The sequence below is a fragment of the Dromiciops gliroides genome, chromosome 5 (assembly GCF_019393635.1).
Source record: "Dromiciops gliroides isolate mDroGli1 chromosome 5, mDroGli1.pri, whole genome shotgun sequence".
Lineage (NCBI taxonomy): Eukaryota > Metazoa > Chordata > Mammalia > Microbiotheria > Microbiotheriidae > Dromiciops > Dromiciops gliroides.
Window position 1 is genome coordinate 208,849,493 of NC_057865.1, and position 17,997 is coordinate 208,867,489.

Genomic DNA, 17,997 nt, shown 5'->3' on the forward strand with positions numbered 1-17,997 from the left:
GGTAAAAGGAATGCACCAGTGTTGAAAGGAGGAAGAAAAGGGGTGAGATTATTTGTCATATTTGGAATGTTTTGGGAAGAGTATACAAACAGGAAGTGAGGGGGAAGTGGGCATTGGAAAAAAAAACACATTCTTATCCAAAATTAACAAATAAGGGTAGTTGAATATACCCACAATCATTTTGGCGTAGAAATTCATCAAAATCAGCAGGTAAACAAATGAAAATGGAGGCACAGATAGACATGAGGGAGAATAATACTGGGAAAGGCATAGTCACAAACAGAATAGACTTCTTCATCCTAAAAGGTGGTGGGAATTGGGTAAGGGGAGAGAAATAAAGAGCAAGGATCCTTAAATCCTAGGGCTTAAAATGTTTGGGTAATGTCTGAACAAATTATGATAAATGCCTGCAAGGGAACATTATTGTGTTATAAGAAATGATTGAAGAGATCATTTCAGATAATCTTTGGTAATGTGAACTGATGCAGAGTGAAATGAGAAGAACCAAAGAATAATTTACACCAAGATAACCATATTATAAAGATCGACAACTTTGAAAGACTTAAGAATTCAGGTCAAAGGGGGCATCTAGGTGGCACAGTGGATAAAGCACCAGTCCTGGATTCAGGAGGACCTGAGTTCAAATCTAGCCTCAGACACTTAACACTTACTAGCAAGTCACTTAACCCTCATTGCCCCTCCAAAAAAAAAAAAAAAGGAAGAAAAAAGAAAAAGAAATTCTAAAAATATAAAAACAAAATTGAGATTTGTGGTTTCATTTAGAATTTTTTTCATATGTTCTACTCTGTATATGGAAATGCTTGTGTGTGTGTGTGTGTGTGTGTGTGTGTGTGTGTGTGTGTGTTAAGTTCAGAATATAAGGTTTTTTTGGGGGTTTTTTGCAGAGCAATGAGGGTTAAGTGACTTGCCCAGGGTCACACAGCTAGTAAGTATCAAGTGTCTGAAGCCGGATTTGAACTCGGGTCCTCCTAAATTCAGGGCCGGTGCTTTATCCACTGTGCCATCTAGCTGTCCCCCAGAATATAAGTTTTTTAAAAATAAGATCCACAGGGATTGTGAAGAAGTTATGACTAAATGACTTTGGAGAGGCAAATAAAGAAATTAGCTGAGTTAATTTTTATTCTGTAGTCAAAGCTACTCCTCTAAGAACATGGGTTGATTAGGCAAAATGTATTCCAGTTTCATGTTACTCCATGGGTCTCTATTCTTAGAACTTGATCAAAAGTCCCCACTGATGTTTTTGTCTTTGAATTATCAGCCAGATGACAAAATTAACAAAAAAACATAGGCAGTTATTGAAATTTTCATAGTAAAAAACCTTAATAAGAAAACATTTCTACCATCTTTCCTCAAATGTACCCTACAATACTGAGCATGAATAAAGAGGTCATAAGTAAAGAGGTGCACGAAAATATGTGGAGAGGTATGCACATGGAGGGAACATGTGTGCTCAGGGCATGCCTCTAGTACTCCAAGGTCATTGGTGTCTTTACTCTGATTAAATTGATCTTGATTTTGTTGTGTCTACTGGACCCTGCTAAGCTAAACGATCATAAGCATAACGATACAGAGAGTAGAATGCTGTTATTGGAGTCAAGTAATCTGGGCTTTGAATTCTACCCCAGAGAATTTTTAGATGTGTAACCCTGGACAAGTTATCTAGCCTTTATCCATCTCTTTTTTTCTCATTTTTAAAATGAGGGTGTTAGACTCATTGACCTCTGGTGTCCTTTTTGTAAGTTGCAGATTTTGTGATCATTTGCATATAGAAAGTAGAGAAGTTAAATTAACATATAATGTTATTTAACTGCAAAGATTAGTATCATTGGCAATAAAAATATCCTGGAAAATTTGGCTTCAAAAATAATGGAATGGGGCAGCTAGGTAGCACAGTGGATAGAGGACCGGTCCTGGAGTCAGGAGTACCTGAGTTTAAATCCAGCCTCAGACGATTGACACTAGCTGTGTGACTCTGGGCAAGTCACTTAACCCCAATTGCCTCACCAAAAAAGAAAAAAAAAGAATGGAGAAAAGAACATAAAGGTTTGTAAACTATAAGAAAGTCTCATGAATGCATTTCTTGAATATGTCTGTGTCTTCTGGGAGAGTCATTATACTGGATAAAGGAATCTTAATAACATTTTAAAATTAAATTGACTATTTTAGCAGACACAAAGTGTCTGGTTACCAATGAGATTTCTTTTTGTTCATTGAAAACTTTTAAATTTAATTTTCTTTTGTTTTGTTTTGTTTTGTTTTGTTTTAGTGAGGCAGTTGGGGTTAAGTGACTTGCCGAGGGTCACACAGCTAGTAAGTGTTAAATGTCTGAGCCCGAATTTGAACTCAGGTCCTCCTGACTCCAGGGCCAGTGCTCTATCCACTGCGCCACCTAGCTTCCCGAGATTTCTTTTTGAACCAGCCATTTATGTATTTTCAACCTTTTAATATACATCTAAAGATCAAAATGAGAAAATAGATACCCAATTGAGGCAACTCTAATTTATTCAAAACAAACTGCAAAAGAAAAATGATTGGAAATTAATAAAAGAGTGAACTTCATCAGACTATCACCATTTTTTTTTTCATATTTTTTTGGGGGGTGAGGTAATTGGGGTTAAGTGACTTGCCCAAGGTCACACAGCTAGTGTCAAGTGTCTGAGGCCAGATTTGAACTCAGGTCCTCCTGACTCCAGGGCCAGTGCTCTATCCACTGTGCCACCTAGCTGCCTCATCACCATTTTTAAAGGATATTGATCTGTGTTAATCATTTCTTATAATGAGGAAATCTAAGAACCTAGAAACCACCCCAGCCAGTTATCTATCACTTGACACAATAGAAATTACACTGGATTTGGAATCAAAAATCTTGCCCTCTTACTACCCTTCTAATCTTAGATTAATCTCAGATCTTGGGTTTCTGTCCTTTAGTTCATCTGTAAAATGAACATATTATATTTGACTAGAGGGTCTCTTAAGTTCCTTTCCAGCTCTAAATCTATGATCATATGATTCTGTGCATGTAGGAAAACTCATGCTTACTTATGGAATGTTGAGTGGACAACCCATAACGATGGTCCATATATGTCTGATAAACTCCCTGTGAGGAGAGTGGACCACACTTCTTTTGCAGTTTGTTTTGAATAAATTAGAGTTGCCTCAATTGGGTATCACATTTTCTCATTTTGATCTTTAGATGTATATTAAAAGGTTGAAAATACATAAATGGCTGGACCACACTCTCCTCACAGGGAGTTTATCAGACATATATGGATTGCTTTTAGGAAAATGCACAGGATGTTTAGTGACCTGAAACAACTTTCTTTCTTTTTTTCTTTTCTTCTTCTTTTTTTTTTTTTTATTGAGGCAATTGGGGTTAAGTGACTTGCCCGGGGTCACACAGCTAGTAAGTGTCAAGTGTCTGAGGCCGAATTTGAACTCAGGTACTCCTGACTCCAGGGCCGGTGCTCTATCCACTGCGCCACCTAGCTGCCCCAAAACAACTTTCTGAAACAAAATTTTCATTTTTCAATTTCGATATTCCCTATATGAAGCTTGAGCACTGCTTGTCATAGTATATTACACACAGTCTCAAAGGTGTGCAAGTTGCAAGTCAAGAAAGGAACAATATTATCTATCACTTGTATAATAGGAAAAGAACTCAAACAGGTTATATCTACACAACAATTATCAGACATTTTGAATGCTACCCATGAAATATTTTTTTAAAAGCTTAGTAGAAGGCCTCTAGCAGTTGGATAGATTCTCCATGGATTATCTCTGAGAGAATATGGACAGATATAACACAGAATATAGAGATGTAAATGCATTGCAGTTGGTAAAAGTTAGCTCTTCTCTTTGCCAAGGCCAACCCATATGATCTTATTACCTTATCCTTATTCTCTCATCTATCATTCACCCTCATTCTTATTTTCTCTTTGCTGTCTGTCTCAAGGGAAGAAATCCAAGTTAGCTATAGCCATATTAAAAGAAAAATGAAATGCAAATTAAAGCAACACTGAAGTTTCAATTCATATCCAGTCAGGTGGGCAAAGTTGACAAAAATTGAAAACGACAAATCAATAGAAGGCCTTTGGAAAAAACATGCACATTGCTGTTGCTTACATGTGCTACTCCATCTTCTGACTTTTCATTGTCTGCCCCAAATCCCCAGAGTGTTCTTCCTCCTCTACTCAAATCTTACCATCTGTGCAAAGCCTTTCCCTGATCTTCTTTCCTCTAAGATTACCCATATATATCTTGTACATGCATAGTTGTTTGCATAGTTGTCTCCCCCAATAGAATGTGTGCTCTTTGATTATTAGGATTGTTGTTGCCCTTCTTTGTATCCACATATTTAGCATTTATTGTGCTTAATAAATTCTTCTTGACTTAATCAATGAGTTGTGAATTGTTACAGGCATTCTTTGAAGCAGTTTGAAACTGCACAAAAAGATACTGAATTTTGCATAAGAAACCAAAGAGGAAGAAGTCCTATATGTACAGAAATATTTGTAGCAGCTTTTGGGGGGGGCGGGGCAGTGAGGGTTAAGTGACTTGCCCAGGGTCACACAACTAGTAAGTATCAAGTGTCTGAGGCCAGATTTGAACTCAGGTCCTCCTGAATCCAGGCCTGGTGCTTTATCCACTGCGCCGCATAGCTGCCCCAGTGTAGCCCCTCTTTTTGAAGTGGCAAACTGAGGGGCATGCTCTTCCATAAGTGAAGTAAAAAAACATTTGTTAAGTACCTATTAGGGCTACTAAGTAAGGCAAAAACAGACCTTCTTCAAGGAGTTCACTATCTGATGGAGGGGATGACATGCAAACAACTATTTACAGACAGATAAGATTAGTTTTACTGCTTGGAAATACCAAGCTTCCTCCATGGTTCATCTCTCTCTCTCTTTTTTCCCCATGGTTCATCTCTTTTAAACAACCTTTCCTGATTTCCTCAGTTGTTAATGTGAACCATCCCCTCCTCCCATCAGTCTATTTTGTATATATTTTTGATTTACTTAAATAAAATGAAGGCTTCTTGAGAGCAGAGTGTATTTCACTTTTATATTTTTATTCCCTGGGCGCCAGCATAGTCCCTGACACAGAGGGTGTACTTTTTTTTCTTTTAAATTGAGTCATACTGAATTTAGACTGTATGAAGGGGAGTAATGTGAAAAGTATATTGAAGTCAGATTGTGGATGATCTAAAATAATTGACTAAGGAATTAGTAATTTATTCTATTGACCGTTGAATGCTTTTTCAACAGGGCAGCAACATGAACCTAAGAATCAGGAAAATTATTTGGGCATCTGTTTGTAGGATAGTTTGGAGAGGAGATAAGAGAAAAGGCTGGTCTGTGAGAGGCTAGTTTAGGCTACAGCTGATAAGTACCTGAACTGGGGATAGCAATGTGAATAGAGAACAGGCTTTGAGAGAGATTGTAAAGGTAGAAATGACAGAATCAAGTGATTTGCATGAAGAGGTGAAAAAAGAGGAAAAAATCAGATGATTCCATGATTTTGAGTCTAGATAAATTGTGAATGTAATCAGTGCATTGGAAGTACCAACAGAAATAGGCATGTGAAAAGAGGCCCACGCTTAGACAAAAGTTAGATAGGTATTGAGGCACCAACAGGATATATAAGTAGAAATATCCATGAGACAACTTATGTAGTATAGTATTTTAAAGCATTCATTCACTAATTCATTCATCCACCATAAATTTATTGAAAGCGTATTGTGTTAAGATATGCCAAGTACTGTGAGATTCACAAATATGACTAAAACATAGCCCTTGATCTCAAAGAAGTGCTTTACCCTGTTATATTCATCATTAATTACCTTCTGTTTATACTTTGGGGATAGATAATATTCCTTACCTGTCTTTAGTTATCCTCTATATTATTTGTTCCACCACTACAGTTCACCATTGTGTATTGTAGGGGTCTCTGATTGGTTACTGGTTTTGGACTGAAGCATTTCCTCATGTGCATGGCTGGTTTACAGGTTATATAATCAGTTCAACATTGAGTATTTGGGGTGTTTGAGGGCAGTTACCTGCAAACCTATGTGCTGTAAAGAAGTTCTTGCTACTTTGATCCTTGCTGCTTGTTTTGGACTTTGCCTTTTCTGGAAGCACAGAGAGGTGTTGTTGTTAACTCCTACCTGCCCACCTTTCTCCAGAGTCCGTGCGTGCTGGTGCCTGCTACAAACAGCAAAATGAAGGAGAGCCAGGAAGAGGTAAGTGTTGAGCTGAATTCTCCTTTGGAATTAGCTTGGGAGGGACTTGTTAGTTGTTGGGGAGGGTATTTGGTGCATTCTCTCTGTAGCCTGCACAATGGAAAGGTCAGAACTAGAGCTTGAAAAAATTTATATACAATCACATGTGAATGTACATACATTTCTACACTGTACACACACACACACACACACACACACACACACACATAAAAGCATGGTGTAGTAAATAGAGAGCAAGACTTGAATTCAAGATGGCTTGAGTTCAGTTCCTACCTCTGACATGTTCTGACTGTGTGGCCCTAGTTAAGTCTTTTAACTTCTCAGTGTCTGAGACAGATCTTTAAAATGATAAGTTATAGTACACTTGCCTGTTCCCATTGGCTAGAGGCAGTTTCCTCAGCAGGAGACCCTACAACAATGAAATCACAGGGCCTTTCTGTCTGTCTACCCACCTAGTTGGTATACTTAATTGGGGAAGGGGATGAAGTGGAGGTTAGGAGTTAGGAAAGAGATTCACTTAAATCATAGTAGACTATGGTGCCAGTCTTTTCTCTACCTGTACTTCTTGGATGGAGAAGTCAGCAGGTTGAAAAACACATCAGAGCTATATTAGAAGAATCATGAGCAGATGGAAACGGTTAGCACTTAACCAGCTTCCTCCTCCAAGATGAATAATTTTTGCTCAGTGTGTCTTCTTGGATTACCTTATTGTTCCAGACGTTCACTGCAGTAAAATCTTTTGGGGGATTAAAAAAGCAATAGTGTATAACTATACCCTGAAAAATGAGAATTATAAGTCATACTAAACCATTTCAGGTACAAGTTTTATACTTTATTTGGATCAGGAACAGAACAAATTTATATTTGTCATAATATGAGAACAGTTGAAAGTAGAAGCTTTAAACTTATTTAAATAAATTAACTAACTGGAGTAAAGCTTCACAATACCTAAGAGTAAAATTAGGATTCGTATTTTGTCATATCCAAATTCCACTGACCTCTTTATAAAAATAAATGCAGGGGTGGTGCAGTGGATAAAGCACTGGCCTTAGATTCAAGAAGGCCTGAGTTCAAATCCGGTCTCAGATACTTGAGACGTACTAGCTATGTGACCCTGGGCAAGTCACTTAACCCTCATTGCCCAACAAAACACAACAAAAAATGCAGCAATTTGGTGGGTTAATAAAGTGCAGCAGTACATGGAACAGTTACTCCATATAAAATTAGTTTCACTCATCCATTTGGGGATTGAACTTTAGCCCTCATTTTCATCACATCTTTCCCCTATTCCTTCTGATCCCAAACCCCATAAAGAAATGTATTGACTCAAAAGGATACAAAATCACTTCATAGAACTTAAATTGAGTGTTTGGAGGAGTAGTGATGGTTTATATTACTACATAATTGCTTATATGTCAATTATATCTATTTACATTGTTATTTCTCTAATATTTCAAATTCTCAAAGGTCAAGAGCTGTACTTGTTCAGTTCATTTTATTCAAAGCTCAAGGTAGTGCCACATGTAGCCTCTTGATCAATTATTAGGTTATTAAAATTGGACGTTCTAGAGAGAGATTGCTGGGAGCTGCAGCTCATCATTGCCTATATGGAGAACATCACTATGGCCTTTGTACCTTTAGGTTCAGGGCTGATTTTGTTCTTGAAAGTTAGTCATTCATTTCTTATTCCTACTGTATGGTAGTAAAAGAAGTAAACAAGTTTGAAGTAGATTTTGCCTCAATATCTGATTTGATGTATCTGCTTCTGCTAGCTTTAGTACTGTCTTTTGTTTATTTTCAGCTTCTGAATGATCTTCAACTCTTTAATAATTACCAAGCTTTTTCCTGTTGGCCATTCTGGACCTTCAGCTTCTCTCTGATCTATGGTGCCCTATTGTTTTCACTTTTCTGACATAGTGCTCTCTGTCTTCATCTTTAGTTGATGTGTAATTTCCAGGGATATAATCTGTATTTGGACTTTTAGTTTACTTGGCTTTATCTAAGTTTTTCTTATCCACTGTTACCCAGGACCAACATGATTTATCCCTTTCTTTTCATCACCAGCCAAATAGTTGTTTTGGTTCATTTTGATTTTTGCATATAAAATTGCACCAAGGGATTTATTCTTTTTTTATAAAACATAGTGTAATAATTATTATAATAATAGTTGATATTTACATAGTAATTTAAGATTGCAAAGCACTTAATATGCATTAATTCATTTGACTTCAGTATGAATTTAGTAAGTGGTTTTATAATTACTGATTACTCAAGTTTAACCAGTCATTTTACAGGTTGCATTCATTTAAGTATTTCATTGTATATAACCCACTATGATAATTATATAGTTTTAAAATATTTTGCTGAAGTTTTAAAATGTGTTTTGCTGAAGTGTTCAAATAATATTACTTGTTTTGTGCTCAAGTAACTAAATTTAAGGTTCAGTGCCTTCAACAAACACAATTACATTGTTTTGAATTGTGTTTTCCTAATTTGTATTTTGCTTTATTATGTAAACATTTGAGATCAATAGGCACCATTGCTAAATCATATCGTTATCTTTATTTTTTAGCAATACTAATGCTTAGGTCACTACAATAATCGCCGTTGGTAATTTTGATGGTAAATACTGAATATCTATTTGAAAAGTAGCTATTTTGGTATGTGAGGCACCCATACATGAAAAGCACTCGTTACTACTGTGGCTCTTATGGTACCGTTTCTCCCTTGGTGACTGTTACTACTACCATTTATTTGGGTAACAGCTAGTGGAAATGATAGGCACTACTCTCAGGCTTCTAGTATCTTCAGACTTTTGAATAGTACCTAGTCAACTGGTCAGCTGTCCTAGATATTATTAGCTTGATTTGAGTACCTTAATAAACTATGTAAAAGTGATGACCTGAACCCTTGCTTTTACCTTAAGGAATTTGAGATTCCTTCTTAAAAAATCAGAAAATACTATAAAAAAGGATGAAAAAAAATTTTAAAAATAATAACTATAGCATTTAAAAAGTTTTCCCACTGATCCTTTTAAAAAATGTTTTTTTAAAGGTAAAGAGAGACCTTCTGCCCAGTCTTTGAAAACATCAAGAGATACTTCTCCCTCCAGTTCCACAGCAACTCCCTCATCAAAGGTTTGTTAAGATCAATTGAATATTATAAATTAACCAGAATTAAGAACTTGTCATTTGCAGTGCCAGGTATACTTTCTATAATAAGCCTTTTAATCGTTATTTACTAGTGTAGTTAGGAGGGTAATTTGTGTTGAATTTTAGACACGTGAATTTTAATTACTATAAACTTAGTGTTTCCAAGCATCTTTATGCACTTTGAAACTATGCAGGTATTACTTTCACATCTATGAGTAAGGGTTTGACTTCTTTTTTTTTTGGTAAGGCAATTGGGGTTAAGTGACTTGCCCAGGGTCACACAGCTAGTAAGTGTCAAGTGTCTGAGGTCAGATTTGAACTCAGGTCCTTCTGAATCCAAGGCCGGTGCTCTATCCACTGCACCACCTAGCTGCCCCTTGACTTCTTAACCAAACAAGTAATAGAGGCAATTCAGACCGATAAATTAGGTAATTTCTATCATATAAAACTGGAAATATTTTGTATGAATGAAATTAATTCCACTAGGGTAAGATTAGGAAAATCTTGGTGTAAAATATTTCTAACAAGGGTTTCATATGTAAGATATATAGAAAATTTTATTTTATTTTAACTTTATTATAAAATACCATAAACCATTCTTCAATAGTTAAGTAGTCAAAGCATATGAACAAACAGTTCTCAAAGGAAGAATTGTAAATCATTAAGAACTATATTTTTAAATTCTCAGAATCACTAATAAGAGAAGAGCAGTTTTGAGTTTTCACCTCACTTGTAGCAAATTGACAAAGATAAGTCATTATTGAAGTGCTTGTGAAAAGATAAGCACACTAATGTCTTACAGTTAGAGCTGTCAGTTGGTCCACTTGTTTTGGATATACATAGAATTTGGGAAATGGATTAGAATGCCCTTTGACCTAGCAATTCTGCTGCTTAAGGAGGACAGTGAAATATTTTTAACAGTAATTTTTTTGTGGTAGGAAAGTAGATGTCCATCTGTTTGGGTAATTGCATGAAATGAAATATTACAGAGTTGTAAGAAACAGTGAATATGAAAAATACATGGAAAAAAAGCATGGAAAGACATACATGAACTGATGGAAAATGAAGTATATAGAACCAGGAAAATAACAAAACACAATGATAAAGGTGTAAATGGGGAAAAAAATCTATAAAACAAATGAAATGGAATTCTTTGGCATTATGAAGATTAACGTTGATCTGAAATAAGAGATAATAGAGGGCACATTCCTCCTTTAATTTTCAGGGGTGGAGGGTTTGGAAAACTATATAATAGATGTTTTGATATATTAATTATTTTTTCTGAACATTTTTTTCATCCCTCTTTTTTCTTTGTTAATAAGGGTTAGCTTTCAGGGAGAATAAGTTTATAAGATGTGTGGATAAATGTAGATGATATAAAAATATATCAATAAATATTATATTTTTTTAAAAATTGACTACTGGGACTAAATGAGCAAGTTTCCCTAAGTTCACTAGTACTGATAGGGTTAGGATCTCTTCATTTTTAATTTCTGCATTACTTGCTTCGTGACTTGAAACAATCTATAATTTCATTATTATTGTGCCCCCATCACTGATAGACTGAAAACTTTCAATGCCTTAAAAATTATTATTTGTGTGACAATAATTCGACAATGTGTTACTATGTCCAAAAAAAGTCATCTGATAGTCTACCTTCTATTGAGCCTTTTGGGAATTTAGCTAAGCTGCTTCTTGGACAATAGACACAATCTATTTCTGGGCTTCAACCTTTCTGTCTTGGCGGGTCCTGCCAGGCCTTCATTCTGCTAGCTTAGCCTTTTGAGAAACCGGTGTCACTTCCCTCAGTTCTTGTCTCCCCTGCCTCCATTCATTGGCAGAGCATCTTGGGTGCTTTACTGTGTAAGCATTTGTTATAGGTTTAATTCACATTCAAAATGTAGCAAGATAAGAGAGAGAGTCAGGAGGTACATTAACACTAGTTCAAATTCATGCAATTTTGCAGGGACCTATATAACATTAAATTCAAAGTCCTATTCTTTTGTCTCAGCATAGTATGTAGGTGATCCTGGGTCCTTGAAGACAATGCTTCTGGAATTTTTACCATACTGGAAAGGCCTAGAATATTTTTACATAATAATAATAATAACTATTATTATTGTTATTATGGCTAATATTCATAATGATTGCACCAAGCCCTGTGTTAAGCAATACAATTATTATCTCATTTGATCCTTGCAACAACCCAGGGGGGTTATCCATTTTATAGATGAAGCAACTAAGGCAAACAGAGGTTGACTCCCAGAGTTATGCAGCTACTAAGTGATGGAGATTAGATTTGAACTTGGATCTTCCTGAATCTGGGCCTGGTACATTATACCCTCCACCACCTAGCTGCTTCCAGAAACAGACTTTCCTCCTCTCCTCTCTTCTCCTTAAAATGTTGATAATTTATTAAATACCCCCATTACTTTTTAGGTACAGAACACCCAAATGTGGGAATACATTATCATTGTTATAATAACACTTATGTGGTGTTTTGAAGTTTGCAAAATCTTTTCCTCACAAGAGTTATACTAAGTAAATAGTTTTACTCATCAATTCTCACTTTACTGATGAAGTAAACAGGAAGAGGCAAAGTAGCTTACCCAACTCAATTCAGTTCTCAGGTATTAAGTATGAAACTCATCTAATCTCCAATCTTTTGATTGTTAAGACTCAGGCTTTTTTTTTTTTAATTAAAATTTTTTTTTTGAGGCATTTGGGGTTAAGTGACTTGCCCAGGGTCACACAGCCAGTAAGTGTCAAGTGTCTGAGGTCAGATTTGAACTCAGGTACTCCTGGCTTCAGGGCTGCTGCTCTATCTACTTCTCCACCCAGCTGGCCCTCAGGCTTTTTATACTACACAACACCATTTCATTTCATAGATTGCTTCTGCTTTAAGAGAGATAAACCTTTTATTTTCATTTTATTAAATAAAAAAAAACTTTTAGATTTTTAACAGATTTTTTTTTCCATTAGGTCTTGGATAAACCTAGCAGGCTAACTGAAAAGGAGCTTGCTGAGGCTGCAAACAAGTGGGCTGCAGAAAAATTAGAGAAGACTGATGACAATAACTTACCAGATATTTCTGATTATGATGTAAGAATCACATTTCTCCCTCTACTTTCTCCTTAGTTGAAAGAGATAGTGGGTTGTCTTAATACATAATATTTATTGGAAGAAAAGCAATGGAATCGCCATTTCATTATTTCTTAAATATTTATATATTTTTAAGATGGCTAATTTTATTAGTGTGCATGTGTGTGTGTGTGTTTTTATTCTCTTTGTACTACTATATAAATGTTTAGAAAATAAGGTAAAAGGTTTTTCTTTTAATCTGGACCTGTGATTTTTTTCAGTGTAGATAACTCCAAGTGAAGGATCTCCCTTCGTGATTGCATATATACATCTGCAATGTATAGTCTTACATTTACCTGGGGCACCAAGAAGTGAAAGACATTCTCTGTGGTCATGAAGTTAGAATATTTTAGAGGCAAATCTTGACTTCATGTGATCCTGATTCTAAGGCTAGCAATTTATTGCTTTTGTTGCACTGCTTTTTACTGTCAAGATAAATTTTACACTAAGTAGCATGAGTTCTTAAGAAAAAAAAAATGGTTGATGAAAACTCATCTTGATACTTTAAAAGGAGTAGCATAATGTATATATTATGAGTTTCTTCTAGAAAATTTTTATCAGGGAATTGTAGTGAAAATGGGGTGGTTTTTTTGGGTTTTGTTTTTGTTTGATAAGGTTTAGGATGCTTAACGATAACACACTTAATAGCTGAAATATCAATGACTGCAATAACATTGATTATATAAATGTGTAATTGTGGTGTTTTTACTCCATTTTCAGTAATAACAGGCATATATTCTTCAAAATGTGATATTGGTATTGGTTTAAAAAATTGAAAACTATCTGATAGAATGAACTTTTTCAAAAAAGATTCACTCAACACTAGGCCGATAAATCCTCAATTCAGTCTGAGTTGAATATAATTACTTTTCCCAATTGAAAATAAGATGCTAAATGTGTTTTGGCAAAGAATGAGAGTCTTATTCCTATTATCTGCTATATTTGGCCTCCTGCTCATATTGCTAACATTTCTTTAGACCTTTAAACTTTTTGTATTTAAGTTACCCTAATCACTGCTCTGTAAATATAACCTTCATAATCCATCTTTTATTGAGAATCTTTCTTTAGCCTGGCAATCCTCCACACTCATGTGGATTTTATCTGAGCATCCGACTGATAACATGGACAGAAAGGGGTATTATAGAAGATCTTAATATTGACTGAGATATATATGATATAGTAGTGATGAAGAACTTCTAGTCCTAGACATCTCCTGGAGCTGTCTGACAAACACAGAGCAATTAAAATTTATTGACTTGTCTTAGTTATAATTTAGTTTTCTAAGAGTTGGATCAACAAAGGAATGGCATTTCTGTTTTGGATCTTGGTTTCACTAACAGGAATGAACTATCCCTTGGAATTTAATGGTAAAGATGCTGGGTACTTCCCTTCTTTCTTTAATACCTTTACCTTTTAAAGTTTTGATAGAAAAAAGAAAAGTTGTACATCATCTAGCATATACCCTAGATTTGGGGAGAGTAGATTTAAAAAGGATCAGTGGAAGGATAATTAAGTACATTCCACAGATCAAAAATCTTTAAAAGTCAAGCTTGGCGGGGCAGTTAGGTGTCACAGTGGATAGAGCACTGGCCCTGGATTCAGGAGGACCTGAGTTCAAATCCAGCCTCAGCCACTTGATACTTACTAGCTGTGTGACCCTTGGCAAGTCACTTAATCGCAATTGCCTCACCAAAAAAAAAAAGTCAAGCTTGAAGAAGAACAAAATTCAAAAGATGGAATTCTAATGAGGAGAAAAAAAAGGATGGCAACTAAAATCCATACTGATCTCAGTATGGATTCATAGGGAATTTATTTACAAACTTTGATTTTCAAAAGACATATACAGTAAGGTCAGGTAACAGAAGAGTTATGTCAGGACCACTAAAAACTGAGAATCATCTGAGGCTAGAGAGGAAAGCCAAGGAAAACAGAAATGATGAGGAGGTGGTGTTGTTGGGGCCTCATATTGGGGGGGGGGCGGTGTTAGCCTGTAGAAGAGAAGACTTTAGAGGTCATTATAGCTGTCTTTAAGTATTTTGAAGGCCTCACCTGGAAAGCACTGTAGACTGTTTTATTTTGTCTTGGAGTAGAATTGAGAGTAATAGAATGAAAATTAGAAAGAGGCAAATTTAAGTGTGATATTTAAAAAAAAAAAAAAACTAGAGCTATCCAGAAGTGGACTGCATTTGGAGGTAATATATTCTTAATATGTTCTTCAATTGAGATTTTTTTTTTGTTCTTTCTTTTTATTTTTGGGGGGGGGGCAATGAGGGTTTAGTGACTTGCCCAGGGTCACACAGCTAGTGAGTGTCAAGTATCTGAGGCCATATTTGAACTCAGGTCCTCCTGAATCCAAAAGCAAAGACTGGATAACTACTTATTTAGGACATTACAAAGGAAGCTCTTAGTCAGATTGTGCTGTATTAGATGGCTACCGAGGTCCTGTCCAGCTTTAAAATTCTACGATTCTTTGGGTCAGTGAGGTGATAAAGATCAAAGAAATGTGTGTAGACTGTTCAGAAAAGAACTATATTACCAGAGAAAAATTTAGCTTTACTACAGTGAACATTTTAAAAATCATTGACCTTTTAAAAGGCCATTTTTGTTTTTAAGTGTTTTATTTCCAACTTAAATACCTTTCCTCCCTTTTTATTTTTCTAAAACTGAACCCTATTTGATTTAATATTTGCTATGGTTTACCACTCATGAAAGGCAATATTGAGAAGTAGGGAGAGAGAGCTGATCTTGAAGCCAAGATGGTCTGTGCAAAAGTCCCATTAACCCTTAGTAGTCTTGGCAAGTTTCTGAGACAAAAAGTTGCACAGAATATTGCTAGAGCTAAATATTTTTTTACTTCCTCTCCTGGGAGTTTACTTTTTCAGTAAAATCATAGATCCAGTCCCTATCATTATCTCATATTCTCATATTTTATTATTTAGGCCTGGAACTGTAATGATTTCAGAAGCTCTTTTAAGAATATATAGTTTCGGGGGGGGGGGGGCAGAGCCAAGATGGCGGAGGAAAGACATTAAATGCATAGAGCTCCTGATACAATCACCCCAAAAACAGCAATAAAAGAACCCCTGGAGCAGAAAAACACACAAAAATACAGGCTGAGATTATTCTCTAGCTATAGATAGATTTCAGGGGGCCATGCTGGACCACGAGTAAAGTCTAACCCCGCGATTGAGCTGACAGACACACAAGACATGCTGCTGGAGGAACTTACCCAGGAGCCTCTGAATCTGCTACAGCACTGACGTCTCCTGGAGCTGAGCGTGCGGTAGGGCGAGAGGGCTGATCAGCTGGACCAGGGGGAGTGGGGAGTGGAAACTGCAGGAGTACCAGTGCGACGGTGGAAGAATTTGGCTGTCCCACCCCAGGGGGGAACCAGGAAGAAATCCTGAGCGGCGGGAGGCTCATGTGGGGGAGGTGCGCAGGCTGGTCCGAAGCTAAGAACCACACCACAGAAAGCTTTGCTGATTGATTGTTTAGTAAGTAGACTTGAGGTTATCTCTGGACCAGAGAACAGTCCAGGCGAGAGCAAAACTGGCCCTCCCTCAAACCAAAACACCTGGGACCCTGTGAAGCTGAGAACAGGAGTGGAGCCAAGAAGCAGGGGGGGGGGGGGGTGTTTGCACAGTGGAGAGTTTAAAATCAATTAAAAGATGAGCAAGTAAAGAAAGTTCAAAACTATAGAAAGCTATTTCAGCGACAAGGAAGATGATCAAGGTCCTGCCTCAAATGAGGAAATCAGCCACAGGGCCCCTAGAGCCAAAGCTTCCAAGAAAAATATGAACTGGTCTCAGCCATGAAAGCTCTCAAAAGGGACTTTGAAGAGAAACCAGGAGAGATAGAAGGAAGATGGAGAGAGAGAGAGAGAGAGAGAGAGAGAGAGGGGAAAGAATGGAAGGGGAAATGAGAGCAATGCATCAGAGTCATGAGAAAAAAGTCAACAGCTTGAAAAACCAAATGGAAAAGATTTAAAAGCTGTCTGATGAAAATAATTGCCTAAGAATTAGGATTGAACAAATGGAAGCTAGTGACCTTATGAGACCAAGTCACAGTAAAGCAAATCCAACTGAATGAAAAAATAGAGGGCAATATGAAAAATCTCCTTAGAAAAATAAATCCAGGAGAAATAATTTGAAAATCAATGGACTACCTGAAAACCATGACCAAAACAAGAGCTTAGACACCATCCTCCAAGAGATTGTGAGGGAAAATTGCCCTGATATTCTAGAAGCAGAAGCTAAAATAGAACTCGAAAGAATCCACTGATCACCTCCTGAAAGAGATCCCCAAAAGAAAACCTCCAGAAATATTGTAGCCAAATTCCAGAACTCCCAGGTCAAGGAGAAAATATTGCAAGCAGCTAGAAAAAAGGAATTCAAATATTGTGGAGCTCCAATAAGGATAAAGCAAGATCTAGCAGCTTCTACATTTAAGGATTAGAGGGCATGGAATATGATACTCCAGAGGGCAAAGGAACTGGGACTACAGCCAAGAATCATGTACCCAGCAAAACTGAGTATAATCTTTCAGAGGAAAAAATGGGACTTGAATGAAAAAGAGGACTTTCAGCCATTTGTGATGAAAAGACCTGAACTGAATAGAAAATCTGACTTTCAAATACAAGACCTTGGAGAATAATAAAAAGGTAAACAGGAAAAAGAAATCACAAGGGACATTAAAAGATTAAACTGTTTACAGTTATATATGAGAAAATAATACTTCCAAGTCATAAGAACTTTTTCAGCAAGGAATACACAGAGGACACAGGTCTGAAATGAATATGAAGGGATGGTACTTGTAAAGCATTTATTTTTTGTATATCCTCGTTCTTTGTGGAGCAAACAAGGTGGGTTGCCTGGTGTTTGGGGCTGGATTTGAGCTCTGGGCCTCCTGGGCCCAGGGCTGGTGCTTTGTCCACTGTGCCACCTAGCTAACCCATGATGACATCTTTAAAATAGGGGTGAGGGGTAGAAAAAATAGACTGGGGGAAGGGGAAGGGGAGAGGTGGAATGGGGAGAAGTAGCTCACAGGAAGGAAACAAGAAAAAAGCCTATGGAGGGGAGGGGAAGAGGGAGAGTGAGTGAACTTCACTATCATCAGAATTGGCTCAAAGAAGAAATAACATACATACTCAATTAGGTATAGTAATATATTTTTTCCTTGAGGAAAAGTGGGAGGAGAAGGAGACTGGGGGGGGTTGGGGCGGGAAAAGATGGGAGGGAGGGAAGGGAGGTTTGGGGGAAGGAGCTATAAAAAGCAAAACACTTTAGAGGAAGGTAAAGAAGTTTGGTATAACACCACATGTATGACATATATTGAATTCCTTGATTTCATAGGGAGAGTTGAGGAGGGAGGAAGAAAAATTTAGAAAACAGAATTAGCTCAAAGGCCATAACCTCATCAGAGTGGGCTCAAGGAGGGAATAACACACAC

The 17,997-nt window shown here is 36.7% G+C and overlaps 1 protein-coding gene across 6 annotated transcripts in view; it reads left to right on the forward strand.

Annotated features, from left to right (window-relative positions):
• Positions 1-17,997, forward strand: part of PPHLN1 (periphilin 1) — a 185,560-nt gene that overhangs the window by 104,582 nt on the left and 62,981 nt on the right. For 4 of the 6 annotated variants that reach the window (XM_043968058.1, XM_043968061.1, XM_043968057.1 and 1 more), the window contains 3 exons: positions 6,200-6,256; positions 9,311-9,393; positions 12,391-12,510. In XM_043968058.1, coding sequence (XP_043823993.1) covers positions 6,200-6,256; positions 9,311-9,393; positions 12,391-12,510 — 260 coding nt within the window. The remainder of the gene's footprint in view (positions 1-6,199; positions 6,257-9,310; positions 9,394-12,390; positions 12,511-17,997) is intronic. The other 2 variants (XM_043968059.1, XM_043968062.1) reach the window with 1 other exon arrangement.